At 41.4% G+C, this 13,942-nt stretch overlaps 2 protein-coding genes across 9 annotated transcripts in view; both read right to left on the reverse strand.

Moving 5' to 3' along the window:
* Positions 1 to 13,942, reverse strand: part of LOC105200443 (neprilysin-1) — a 524,884-nt gene that overhangs the window by 128,830 nt on the left and 382,112 nt on the right. The gene's annotated exons all lie outside the window — the stretch shown is intronic.
* On the reverse strand, positions 6,530 to 7,264 carry LOC120359024. Its single transcript, XM_039455242.1, has 2 exons — positions 7,214 to 7,264; positions 6,530 to 7,134 (listed from the first exon to the last, which is right to left on the reverse strand). The coding sequence occupies exons 1-2, from the start codon at positions 7,249 to 7,251 to the stop codon at positions 6,552 to 6,554; spliced, it is 621 nt and encodes a 206-aa protein (XP_039311176.1). The 5' UTR covers positions 7,252 to 7,264; the 3' UTR covers positions 6,530 to 6,551.

Genomic DNA, 13,942 nt, shown 5'->3' on the forward strand with positions numbered 1-13,942 from the left:
TTCTACTATAAATCATCAGTTCTTAATTTTAAATTCATCAAAAAATTAAAAAAAACCGCAAGTCTTAGGTAGGGTATATAGAGTACAGTTACTTTATTTGTAGTTGGTAGCACATTAGGAAGAAATCCAAAAATGTTTTACAACTTCAATCACGTGTCATCAATTGTAAAACTGCAGAAAGTCTACCATACATTCTTTTACCTTTAATATTTAAATGACGAATTAACCCTTAAACACATCGATTGCGTAAAATACGTAAACACATTTTCGGGTTTGGGAGACTTTTTCAACTTTGAAAAGTTATAACTTTAATTCCAATAAACATTTTTTAGCAATTTTTTTTCACATTAAAGTTTAAAATCTTAGAAATGTGACTGCATAATTGGCATTGCCAAAAAGAAATGTATTGTTAAGTTATAAAAGAAAAACCCTTAAGCAAAAATTAGAAATTGTTCAGAAATCCACTTTTCCTTTAAAAAAATTTTATCTCTGCAACAAAAAACTTTCAAGGGCTTTTAAATACAACATTTTAAAGCTAAAGAGCCATACTTCTAAAACAAATTATGGTATTGTCATTACTTTTAAAAAATATAATTATATAACAAGGAAAACATTAGATATTTTTGGATGTCTAAAAATCCACTTAAAAAAAAAATCATATTGAGAGTATAAATTAGTTTGGTCCGTTATCAAAAAATAGCTCTGGCTGTTATGAATGTGTCATAGTGACAGCTGATTCCGGTGGTTTCAGAGAGGTTAGACATCTGTCAATAATATTCAGTACATATCGCTTTGAGTTTCATACAAAACTCCTGTTTTTTACTGTGTTAAATATGTCAACTTTTGTAGTAACTAAGCAGCATTTGCGGGAGGTTTTAATTTTTTGTTTTAATTGGAAGAAAAGCGCAGCTGAAGCGTATTAAATGCTGGTAGAAGTTTATGGTGACAATGCTCCAACTGATAAATTATGTAGGGGATGCTTTCGACGTTTCAAGAATGGTGATTTCGGCGTTGAAGACAAGCCTCGCTCTGGGCAGCCAAAAAAACACCCCAAAAGGGTGTTGTATACTATGAATTGCTACAACCTGGCGAATCCATTACGGGTGATCGGTATAGGCTACAATTGATTCGTTTAAGCCATGCATTACGAGAAAAATGGCCGGAATACGAGGAACGACATGACAAAGTTATTCTGCTACATGATAACGCTCGGCCTCATGTCGCAAAAGTCGTCAAAACTTATTTGGAAACACTCAAGTGGGATATTTTACCACACCCGCCGTATTGGTCGGACATCGCTCCATCTGATTACTGGTTATTCCGACGGATGCAGCACGATTTGGCAGGACATCGGTTTACTTCTTTTGCAGAAATCGAAAACTGGCTCCTACCTTGAATCGCTTCAAAAGACGAAACATTTTTTCGAGATAGAATTCGAAAATTGCTTGAGAGGTGGGATAAAGTAGTAGCCAGTAATGGACAATATTTTGATTAATCTGTTCATTCAATTTGTTCTGAAATAAATGCATTTTTGACCACAAATAAACAGACCAAATTAATTTATACTCCCAATATTTTTGCAACAAAAAACTTTGAAAGACTTTACAATACGGCGATTTAAAGCAAAAGAGTCATACTTTCAAAAAAAGTTATGTCACTGCCATTTCTATTACAAAATATACTTATGTTATAAGACGAATATGAGGTATTTTTGATAAACTCAAGGTGTTTAAAATTGCAAATTGATGTGTTTCCTAATATACTTTGGACCCTACGCAGAAGTCCTCTTTTTCACGATACTAGTATTTTAACTTTAGACAGAGTGACATACGCGAACGGACCTGTTGATCGTGTTTTGTCTAGTTTTTTTATATAAGATTACTCACAAAAAAGTTTCACTCACACACTATATGGGTCGCACCCTAACAAAACTTTACTGGCGCGTCGTTCAAATTCTAGTTAACTAAAAAAGTTGATCAACCATATTAATCAAAAGAGGAAATTTTGAACACTTTTTACGTCTTGGTCCAAATCTCCTATCTCATTCCGTCTTCACGCAGCAAGCGTTTGAAGCTTTATGTGAGGTCTCTCAGACCCACTTACGTGTTTAAAGGCTAATAATGTTTTGAAATGGTAATAAATAAAGACCAAAAAAGTGTCATCTTCCGGATTATTAAGTAGAAATTTATCTTAAACACATAAGTGGGTCTGGGAGACCTTCCCAAAAAAACTTTGCTTTCGTGCCATTTTATATTAGTTAATCAACAAAGGTGGTCAATCGTAGCAGTCGATACAGAAAACTACAAACTTTTTTTTCACCTAGCCCGAATCTTTTTTCTCATTCCGTCTTCACACAGTAAGTGATCGAAAATCTGGGGGAATTTTTAATATGTGTTTAAGGGTTAAGTTTATATAGAACAAATATAACTTACAATTTACTGAAAAAAGAAAGAAAGATGCGTTTGTAACATAGCAGGAGTATTTAGCAGGAACTACTTATAAAATATAGTTTATTAGAAAAAATAATTTTAAAAAATATTTCTTTGGTTTAGAAGTACTTTCTTAAAATAATTTCTTTATTGCTAGTAAGCATTATGTAATATCCATTATGACAGAGCTTGGCAAAATGTGTACATTTCGACCAATTTTCAATTCAAAGCTTACCTCCTATCTCACCTTACTACTTCGCATAATCCAAAGTCGATTGACATTTGGACTGCGTACAGCCTGATGAGAACAAATATGTGGATTCCACGTGTATTGTGTAGAATACGTGAATAGGACTTTATTGACTTGACATCCACATGAATTCTGTTGACACTTCTATGTAGATTTTAATACGTTTCATTCACGTAAAATTACTGGTAAAATTTAACAGAAATTAGAATAGAAGACAGCAATGTGGATTTCATGGGAATAAATTCATATCGACTTATCCTGTGCTGTTTTGACTTTCAAGTCCAAGATTTTTTTTTTGAATGCAGTACTGTTTTGAAATATAAACAATATCAATAGACGAAGTAGGTTTATAAATAAGAAAACCTCAATCTATATACCAATAAACCGACAACATTTTTTAAACGTTTCTTTTATGCTTTCTTAATAAAAATTTTTTTGTATTTTATTTAATTAGTGTATTATATTGACATACATTTTCTGGTTGTATTCTTATTTAAACAAATAACAGAAAAGTTATTCAAGATGCTATTCTGCATTTGTGAAAATAGTAAAGAACTATATTTTTATATACAAGGTGATTCAGAATAACCCGTTCTCCTTCAAGGGACGTATTCCTGGTCGAATTATAAGACAATTTTTCCTTTGGCAAAAATTTGGCAGACGCTTAGATTTTGAAATATAAGCCGATTAAGTTAGCGAATTACGGGTCAAATACAGATGGTACGCAGGAGCGGCGCACTTACCGTTACGCGCGGATGTGTCGTGAGGTGCCTGCTGCACTCAGCTGATACAACACACAAGAGTCTCACCTCTCTCACTCACTCACTCACTCACTCACTCACTCACTCACTCACTCACTCACTCACTCACTCTCTCTCTCTCTCACTCACTTTCTCTCTCTCTCTCTCTCTCTATCACATCACAATGCTAGTTTTAACTTAAAAATGTAATTATTTTTTGTCTTGATTTTGATGATCTTGATAAGAAAAATGCTTGGAAATTCTTTGTACAGTCGAAGAATCAAACAAAGAATTACACGAAATCTGCAAAAGTATTTACATCTCAAGTTTTTAGAAATTAGTACTTTTCTTGTTACAGAGAGAGAGAGAGAGAGAGAGTGTGTGTGTGTGTGTGTGTGTGTGTGTGTGTATGTGTGTGTGTTGCGTGAACAAGTTTTGGCGTATTTACTTAAGTATTATTCTGTACAGTAATTAAATAGTTACCTTTACGATAAGATATACCAAAGTTTTTCTCTCTCATAAATTATCACTTTTTAATATCACAAAACACAATTCATTCACTTGATTGATAAAATTTGAGCAACTAATAATTTGTTAAAACCAAAAGATTGTTTGTCGAAAAAAATTATTTGGTTGCCCTGAAAAGGGCAGCTTAATTCTCTTCAAAGAGCTAATCTGCTCCTTTAGCAGATAAACCAGTAACCAAATGATTTATTTTGAACAACAATCTTTTGGTTTTAACAAAATTATTAAAATTATTAAAATCTTTTGATACAAAAAAATAATAATTTTAATAAAATAAATAAATTTTTTTCAAAATACTGAAGCAATTTTCAATAAATAATAAAAAAGTTAACATTGTAATATTTTTCAATAAGTTCTATTATTAAAAATAATATTTATATTTTACTTTTAAATTGCCGCGTTCTAGCTTCTGTTCAACCAATCACGCATTTATATTCAATCATAACATGACCAATAAAATCAGTCGGCTTTTTCTTGTTACCGAGTAAACACGTGTTGTCTGTTCGTCGCGTTTGAACACGTATTTTATCGACCAACGTATTTTCACACGCCAAATGAATAATAATTATTTGCAGTAATTATTACTCAAAATGATCGTTAATTAGTTGCTCAAATTTTATCGATCAAGTGAATGAATTGTGTATTGTGTTATTAAAAAGTGATAATTTACTAGAGGATCAAGAAACATTTGCTCTGTCTTATTGTGGAGACAACTTAATTGATCGCTGTATAGAATAGTAGTAGGAAGACTATGACAGTTCTAATTCGGGAGCAATGAGGGGTGGTGAGGGGCGAGGGGGGAATGTAGGCGCGGGGGTACCTGCGGTACGTACCGCGGAGTGGGTGGTTACCCGCAGGGTCTGACGTGGGAGGTGGGGGTCAGCCCGCTGAACTGACCCGCGCGTGGGAGTCAGCCCGCGGTCCTACCCGGGAATGATACAGGGAGTGGGTGGTGACCCCCGAGACCTAACTTGGGAGGTGGGGGTCAGCCCGCTGAACTGACCCGCGCGTGGGAGTCAGCCCGCGGTCCGGGGAATGATACAGGGAGTGGGTGGTGATCCTCAAGATGCAGAGGGTGGTGTCACCCACTGATCTAGAGGTGGGATTGAAAGGTGGGGGTAAGTCGCGCGGCAGAGCGGTATGTACCGCCGAGGATGATGTTGGGGAGAGAGAGGAATCCCATGGCTTTGAACCGGCATGTATTTTTAAAATACCGCGGCGGTTTTCCGCGGCGTATTTTGCGGCGGTTCTCCGCGGCGTATTTTGCGGCGGTTTTCCGCGGCGTATTTCGCGGCGATTTCGCGGCGCTCCTCCGCGGCGATTTCACGGCGGTTCTCCGCGGCGATTTCCGCGGGGCCCACCGCCGCCCGCGGGCAATTTTCGCGGGGCCCGCCGCCGCCGCCGCCGCCGCCCGCGCTCGCCGCCCGCGACCGCTGCCGCCAGCGCGCGTAATCGGCGGTCAGGAAAATAAAAATTTCTTTAAAAAGGAACTTACCGCCACCACCGCCGCCGCCACCGCCGCCGCCACACTGTTATTGTCTGTCCTCCTCATTTTCATCGTTTTCATAATAATAATAAACCATTTCATATAACAATGAATGCGGAGATGCAATCACCATAACGTTAATTGGGGGACTGAAAGGAATGATTGTCTCCTCCCCCTCCTCCTCCTCTTTCTCTCTCTCGTAGAGGATTGTTAATATAACCGTAATGATCTGTATCAAAGTACACGGTGCTTGGTAGATGAGGAAATTGTATAAGTTTTGAGCAGCAACGACGTCATACTCTTGCTCATCATCATCATCATCATCATCAATGTCTTCCTCGCCTTCATCAATGTGATTGCCCTCATCCTCGTCACTGTTAGGAGGAGGTAGTCCATATAGAGAAACTTGCGCAATCTGTATCACTATATATAATATATCAGAAGGTAAGAGAGAAAAGTATGTATATAGTTCCTCTTCAATCGTCGTCTCATCTCCAAAATTTGGCTCCATTATAACCGTTCAATTATTTTTTTCGCGACACGATCGTACGCTTTTTAATTGCGCGACGGTATAATTTCGACTGACGAAGGGCTCGCTCAGCGACAGCATCCTCCGTCGCATCGCATATTTTGACGGCGGCTAATCACAAAGGTATACGATTACATCGAAGACAAACGATATATGATTACATTGTAGGTGAAGCAAACGCCGCTACTCTATGCTTGCAATTATATTATATTATATTATATTAATTGTTTTATTTTTCTACCTAATTTTCGTTATTCTTTCTGGATCCAATTGGAAGACAGTATTCCAATTCGTATAATTTTTCAAGTCTCGTAATTTTCTAGCCTACCGTTCGAGAGATACAGAATATTCTTTATGCAAGTTATATTTGCCGATGCAGCTCTCAGGCCTTGACAATGCTCGATTTTTCCCCTGTGGAATGTTATCGTTCGCGTGACGCAATCACTGTCAAGGCTATTCTATAAGAGACTAAACGCAACTTGTAAAACTAATATACGTTATAACATGGGAAAGGTTTATAACGAAATAAACTCTTTTTTATACATTTCACATTTTTTATTGAGTATGTAATACAATGTGTACAATCATTCTATTAAGTAGTTAATGTGTTGTATATAATAGTATCAATAGCGTAGACTATTAATTCACACTCAATTTGCGAACTCTTATCGTAAGATTTGCGCAATAATTCTGTCGCGTCTGGTTTGTTCATGGCAAAGTTTTGACGCAAAAACGTTACAAAATATTTAAATTTCTCAGTCGCAGTTGCAATGCTCTGATGCAGCGTATAATATACATGCTCCACACAGTGCTCTAGTTCAAACATGAAGAGCATGGTTGTAGGCTTGAGGTAAATACATGCATCGAGTAAAGATAACTTAACAATACTTTCATCACGCAATTTCACGAGTTGTACGGTAAGGTCATGAATCGGTAACGATGGTGCTTCGGTTGACTGGACGAATCGCTCGAAATCCGCACGTTTATCTAACAGAGCTCTCCACGTTCTGTATGGTAGGACAATCCGGTTGCCGCGTGTATCGCCGAGCGATATCTCCACGGAGCAGGAAACAGATCCCACGTTGATCGCTACATCAATCCATTTGTAGGAAGTTGATGTTAGCGCAAACCTTCTGCCCAGTATACGTGGCGTATATCGTATATTCGAAGACGCTCTGAAAAAAGAAACGGATACGAGTGAAATAAATGAATAAAATGTAAAGTCTTTATATCGTATAACAAAAGAATACTTACTTTTCACGCGCCTCGGTTGGAACGTAATAGTTTGCCATTGTATGTATTTCAAGAGCGATGTCAAAAACTGTTCAAACGAGCGACTGATGCAATACTGATCGCCAAATAGTGATGTTTGCAGTTATTAATGTTGTATTGGAAACGTAGATGGAGAGGGGATAACTTCCCCCACTCTCTTCAACAATTTCATCGGTAGCCTTGAACATGTCTCGACACGTTTATTCTTCAGCATTTTTGTATAGGAGAGGGGATAGTTTCCCCCACTCCAACAATTTCATCGGTAGCCTTGTACATGTCTCGACACGTTTATTCTTCTGCATTTTTTTGTATAGGAGAGGGGATAGTTTCCCCCACTCCAACAATTTCATCGGTAGCCTTGAACATGTCTCGACACGTTTATTCTTCTGCATTTTTGTATAGGAGAGGGGATAGTTTCCCCCCACTCCAACAATTTCATCGGTAGCCTTGAACATGTCTCGACACGTTTATTCTTCTGAATCTTTTGTATAGGAGAGGGGATAGTTTCCCCACTCTTTCCAATAATTACATCATCATCGTCGGTATCACGTTTTCGCGACAACGTTGTACAAGAACAAAACGTTATACATAACGTGCATGGTATACGTGAAACGCTAAATGAAACATGAAAAAACGTTGAAGAAACGTCGATGTAATAGAGAAAAACGTCGATGTAATGGAGGGAAAGGAATAAAAAAAAAGAAAACGTATATTACATATGTTTATTCATGTAATTGTGTCCACCAATTGAAAAGTTTGAATACATTTTGTAAAGCACAATGTCTATTCGTACGGTGTTGTCCACATTGAAAAGTATTAGCATCATCTAGATTATTTAAATTATCCATGTCTTCGTAATCCACATCCAGGCTCTCGATGTATGCGTATTCTCGTCGACTGTCCAGAAGTAATTCTCCCAGCCATTCTCGTTTCTCGTGCCCTTTGACGTACACAATCTCCTTGTCGTCAGGATTTTCAGCACCCAGTACTGCAGTCGTAATCACTTGTCTCGCTTTCCGATACGGAACCACTCCGTCGGTGCCCCATCTTAGTCCATGATGACAGGCAGTGAGCCAGGAAGCACAGGATCTTTCGGATTTCATCAACCAATCCCATGGCTGGGGACTGTCAAAGATATAATGCGCGAGAACGTTTCCCCCTCTTAACGCCGCAAATTCTTTTACGATGAAACCTCTTAATCGTCCAAGGGGGAAACCTTGCAGATCCACGAACGTCGGCACGGACATGTCGCGGTCGAAACGAAGACTGTGGTTCATGTCGATATATCGTATAATATATATATATATATATATATATATATATATATATGCGCAGAATTAGGTGATTTTGCGCACAATGTTTGTCAACGGGTTATATTGAATCACGCGATCGTGTATTATGAGTGCATACGCGCCGGTGTTCTCCGGCACGTTATCTTTAGTTTCGAATTCTATTCGCACGTCAACGGTTGCGCTCTTAATCGATTCAACTTGCCGACTGCAATCAATTATTACGAACGGACCTCTGTTTAGAAAGTTGGTGACGGTGAGATTCGGCTCGAGATACTCGTATCCGAGGTAGGTTTTACAGAAACGCGCGTACATCTCGTATAGAATAGCCCATTTGTTTTTGGCAAAATCAAGATCCATTTCGATGTAGGGATAAGATTCAGAATTCAGATAAAGTTTCACGTTGGTCAAATTGCAATGGTCGAATCGGCTCGTGTCCTCAGACATGTTATTTTTTCGGCCGGTTTGCATAGCGAAAATGACGTATCGCGGCTTCTCGAACTGAGTAGCGGTCTTGATTGCCCACGAATGCTTGGTAGTGCGTTGCAATAGTGGATACTCGTAAAGATCCCACGAGCGAAAAGCCATGCTGAGATATCGTCCGCTCTCCAAAGTGCGCAGCATCGAAAGTTTATTTATATCACTCAAGAGCACATGCGGCATTCGCCACTGAATTTTAAACAACTCGAGAAAGGGCTCCAACGCCGAATTACCCTTCAGACAATTGTTATCGTTGCGCGCTCGTATCAAGATCAACTCGTGACGAGCATTGATCACTATGCGTTTATAATCTTCGCAGAATCCCAACAACACGTAGAGCGGGACACAGAAATTGAAATACCCGTCAGCGGTAGTCATCTGCGTTTCCCAGCCGGCATTTCGCAGAATCACGCTTTTGTCGGATGACAGCGTTACATAGTTTTTCAGCGTGCTGGTTATGCCCACGTTTCTATTACGATCAATTTCGACGCCGTTCAACTCGTATCTTATCTCGTCGAACATAAAAGCCACGCAATTGTTTCCCAATACCACGTCACCGCTGGCCCCTTCAGGTCTATTCTGTTTCGTAATTCTCCCCTCGACGTATAGGAAACTCTCGTACGGCAATGTATACAAATCTTGTTGTTGTATGGGTATTCTTATCTCATCGCTGTGCCCGTACGTTGTGTTTGCATACGGCGAATAAGCGTGGGTTTCAATCTTGACGATGCGATCGTCAAAGATCGGCTCGTCTCTGACGTTTAGAATATCAGTCATTTTAAGATTTTCGTACCGCGAATCCCAGTGATTGCAAAAATTTAACATTTGATGCGCTGAGCTTTTTCTTCTCAGCTAATCTATTATTGACCGATAAAGTCGATTGCCCGGTAAATGATGCTCTCTGCGCTCGCTCGGCTCCGTTTATTACCAGCATCACACACGCCTTCGAACGTGCAGCCTAACTGTGATTTCCTCCCCGCGAAAGTCCAGTAATCGTCCGTTTTGATCGACAACGCGTACGGTGATGTCACTAACGCTCCGTATGAGCACTGGCAAGTAAATGACTTGAGAAGGTCTTTCACTGACTTTATATCCCGGCGCGACGCTCGGTGAAAATTCGTGGATCGTGTGCACTCGCGCATCATTGCTGTAAGCTCCCGCGGTCAAGTTGCATTCTATGCGTATAATGTTCACATTCATGATGTTTATCGACACGTCCGATTCGTGCCATCTTCGCGGTCTCAGTATACGCATCGATGAGAATCCCAGCAGCGATCCAATGTTATTTGGTTTGCTAAAGTTTATTCTGTAGGCACATTTAATCTCGCACCGCATCGTGTTATGGTTTGCGCGAATCACTATCGGGAACGCTGCTTCCTCGTCCACATCGTCGTTGTTGCCGCGGACAGTGACATCGACAATCGTGCCATCCGCATTGGGTGCATCGCGTCGTGGACGTCTCTGCGAAATTGCACGTTTCAAATATTCGTTTATGGCCGGTATTTCATACGATCCTTCGGGTATCGTTAGTTCCGTGTCGTCCTTGCCGAAATAGAACTTATTGTTGGAGGCGCTCACGTTGGGTATCGTGTGATAAGTCTCGAAGAGCGTCAGACCGAGCTCATAGTCTCCATCGGTCAAATCTATTGGCGGTGAATAATTTGCAGCGAGAACGCTGCTCGTTCCGCTGAGCGTTAGTGTCAACGACATGACGGAGAAAGCGCTCGACTTACACTGAGAGTCTGCGGCACCACGTCGATCTTTTTAAAATTTTACTCTTTGAAGGAAACGCAAGCACATTTGCCCACAGAAGTTCTGAGCGTATGTCTGATAGGGCGTTCGGTTGTACTCAATCGTAACATTGTTTCCGAAATAACGCACGAGATCTCGAGGTGGTCGCAGATTGCCAAAACTATCGAAATATTTGACGCGGTTGCTCCTCTTTGCAAACGCTACCCAATGAGTACCAGACCCCGTGGTATTTTCTAGATTAACGATGGCGCTCTCGTTTAAACGCACGCCATTCGACGGTAAAGCATCGAGCATGAAAACACCTCTAAAATACGGTATGCGCATACGTCTCGCCAGTTGTTTCAACTGCACGTCAGTAGTCACGCCTGTGGGCATTCTTATCGTCTTTTCGGCGTTTTTTTTTTCTTCTTCGCTGATAAACCTCGTCCACCGTTATATGGGCCCAGGTACAATCCTCGTCCGTCTTTATATGGAGCTAAATGTAGACCGCGACCCTGTTCCATCGCGCGATTGTGGCGTTGCAGCTCCTCGAGCTGGCGTCGCACGGCTTTGTTGGCGTTTATCGCTTTCGCTACACCGGCTGCTCCTCCGACTAATGATCCAATCGCGCCCAAGATTGGCAGGATCGGTAACATACCGCCTCGCTTCGCCGACGGAAGTATTCGTTTTTTCTTTGTCGTTGTTTTCCTCTTTTTCGCCTTCATACCCATGCCGATCTTGGTCTTGGCCTTCATCGCTGTCCAAACGGCTGCAGCGGCGGCTTTTTCGCCGATAGTCGAATCTCCTGCGATGACGCGTCCCAGCGCTTTATCGGCGAGCACCTTATCCGCTGCGTGTCTATCGACGAGTTCGTTGCTAAGAGAGTATGCAATATCGTGTTCGCGGCACGCTGCGTCCAATGGATTTACGCCTCTGTCGCCTCTAGCTAATCGTTTCTTCAACCGAGTGCCCGGACCGCAAAACTGATAGCCGGGAATATGTAATTCGAAAGGAAGCGCGTTTATCGCTCGATTCAGCAGACCTCCGATGCAGCCTTTGCTCGACGCTGACATTCCTCGCAGTCCTTAATTCTCGGCGCGGGACCGTCAATGTGCGTCCGCTGCCACGGCTGATTGTGATGCTCGTTGCAGCGACGATACGTTCCAACCTCAGGATCCGTCTGTATATGTTTCGGAAGTCTTGGCCAAAGATGATCGATGTAGTTGCCGCACACGCGTAAAAGTACAATCTTCGGTATATACTCCAACTGCTCAGTGCTTAGATCAAGAACATGGCAGGGAGATGACAACGCGAGAAACATTTTTTCGCTAATGAGCGCTTCAAGGTTTCGCGCGTCTATATATAGGTGCTCGAGGTACCACGCGAGTTTAGTTGTAAACATGAAATTCGTGCGGCAATCGCGTACGATACGCGTCACAAACTGCGACGAGAAATTGCGAATAATGGGGGAGAGCGCGCAGTTGCGGAAACACGGTGAAATGCTGCCGAGTACCATCCGCGCCATAATTGCGGGCCCATCTTCGTGCGGCAAGACTAACGTTCTTATAAGTCTGCTCGAGAGTCCGCACGGTGTACGTTTCGAGAATGTTTACGTATATTCAAAGTCGCTACAGCAGCCAAAATATCGATATCTCGAAAATCTGTTGACATCGATCGACGAAATTGGATACTTTACGTTCTCAAATAATAGCGATGTCGTTCCGCCAATCGAGGCTCGTCCGAATTCGATCTTCGTCTTCGACGACGTTGCGTGCGATAAGCAAGATGCGATCAGAGAATACTTTTCGATGGGTCGCCACTCTTCAGTCGACTGCTTTTACCTTTGTCAAACGTACGCGAGGATACCGAAACATCTGATTCGCGATAATGCCAATCTCCTAATCCTGTTTAAACAGGATGGTACCAACTTGAGACACGTTTACAATGACCACGTGAACACCGACATGTCGTACGACGAATTTTGCTCATTGTGCCGTGATTGTTGGCAGCGCGAATACGGATTTCTAGTGATAGACAAGGATAGCTCGCTCACTAATGGACGATACAGAAGAGGATTTAACGAGTTTGCGGTACCGCGAAACGATTAGTTGTTCTCGATACCTTGAACAGAGACGTTCATCATGGCTAATATACGTAATCGCGAGAAACTCGCGAAAGAAATTGAAAAGACAAGCCAGGCTATCCACAAGAAGCATCGCGCACTAAAAACCGGTAAAATCGAGGAGGATATCGCGATGGAGAGACGTTTCAAGCCTATCGTCGAACCTCTGAAACAGATTGTCGAGGAATCCCAGCCGATTAAGAGAGAGGTTAAGGATATCAAGGAGGAAAAGTCGAAACATACTAAGAAAAAACACAGGGATAGCGACGAAGACGACGACGATGATGGAGCATCTCACAAATATTCAAAATTACCATCGGGAGAACGGAAACGTTCTAACATCGCGTTGGATTCACCTGTGCTTCATTCTACAATGATAGAATCGCCAGGACCGTCGACGAAAACACCTACGATTGGAGCGGCAAAATCAACGAATAAGGTTCTCGAGGACGTCTTCGAAACCACAGACGATTCATTCGGAACAACTATTCACCATCAAATGCAAACGTTGGAAGGTCAGAAAACGTTGTCGCAACATTTGGGTCCGCTTGGTCAAAAGTACATCGGCGAGTTCCTCAGCGGTGGTGGATCCGAGAAAAGTATAGACACCATATATGGCGTTCGTCTCGACAGGGACGAAATGATGCTTGGTAATAAAAAGTTTGACGTAGACATCAATGATAACATTATTATCGATGGCGTGCGATACGTTGGCACACCCGGTCTTTATGAGTTGATTTTTAAGAGATTGCCCGATGATGTTCTCTATAAGGAGGACGATTTGCAAAAGTACAAGAGCATATTGTTGGCTACAAACGTACATAGAAAAAATTTCACCGCGCAGAGTCGAATACGGGGCAACAGAGGATACAAGTATAAATACGTGATTGCGCCATTGATGTCAAGTGAATCTACACCAAAGAGAAAGAATAAATCCGGAAAGGGAATACCTCGCGCTATGATACTAAACGATAACAAGATCGATTACGTACACTGGGACGATCCCAACGAGCTAGTGGATCGATTACGATTACTCGAAGCTTCATATAGAGCGGGCAACGACGCCCATGGCAACGAGATGCTGTCCAT

The sequence above is a fragment of the Solenopsis invicta genome, chromosome 11 (assembly GCF_016802725.1).
Source record: "Solenopsis invicta isolate M01_SB chromosome 11, UNIL_Sinv_3.0, whole genome shotgun sequence".
NCBI lineage: Eukaryota > Metazoa > Arthropoda > Insecta > Hymenoptera > Formicidae > Solenopsis > Solenopsis invicta.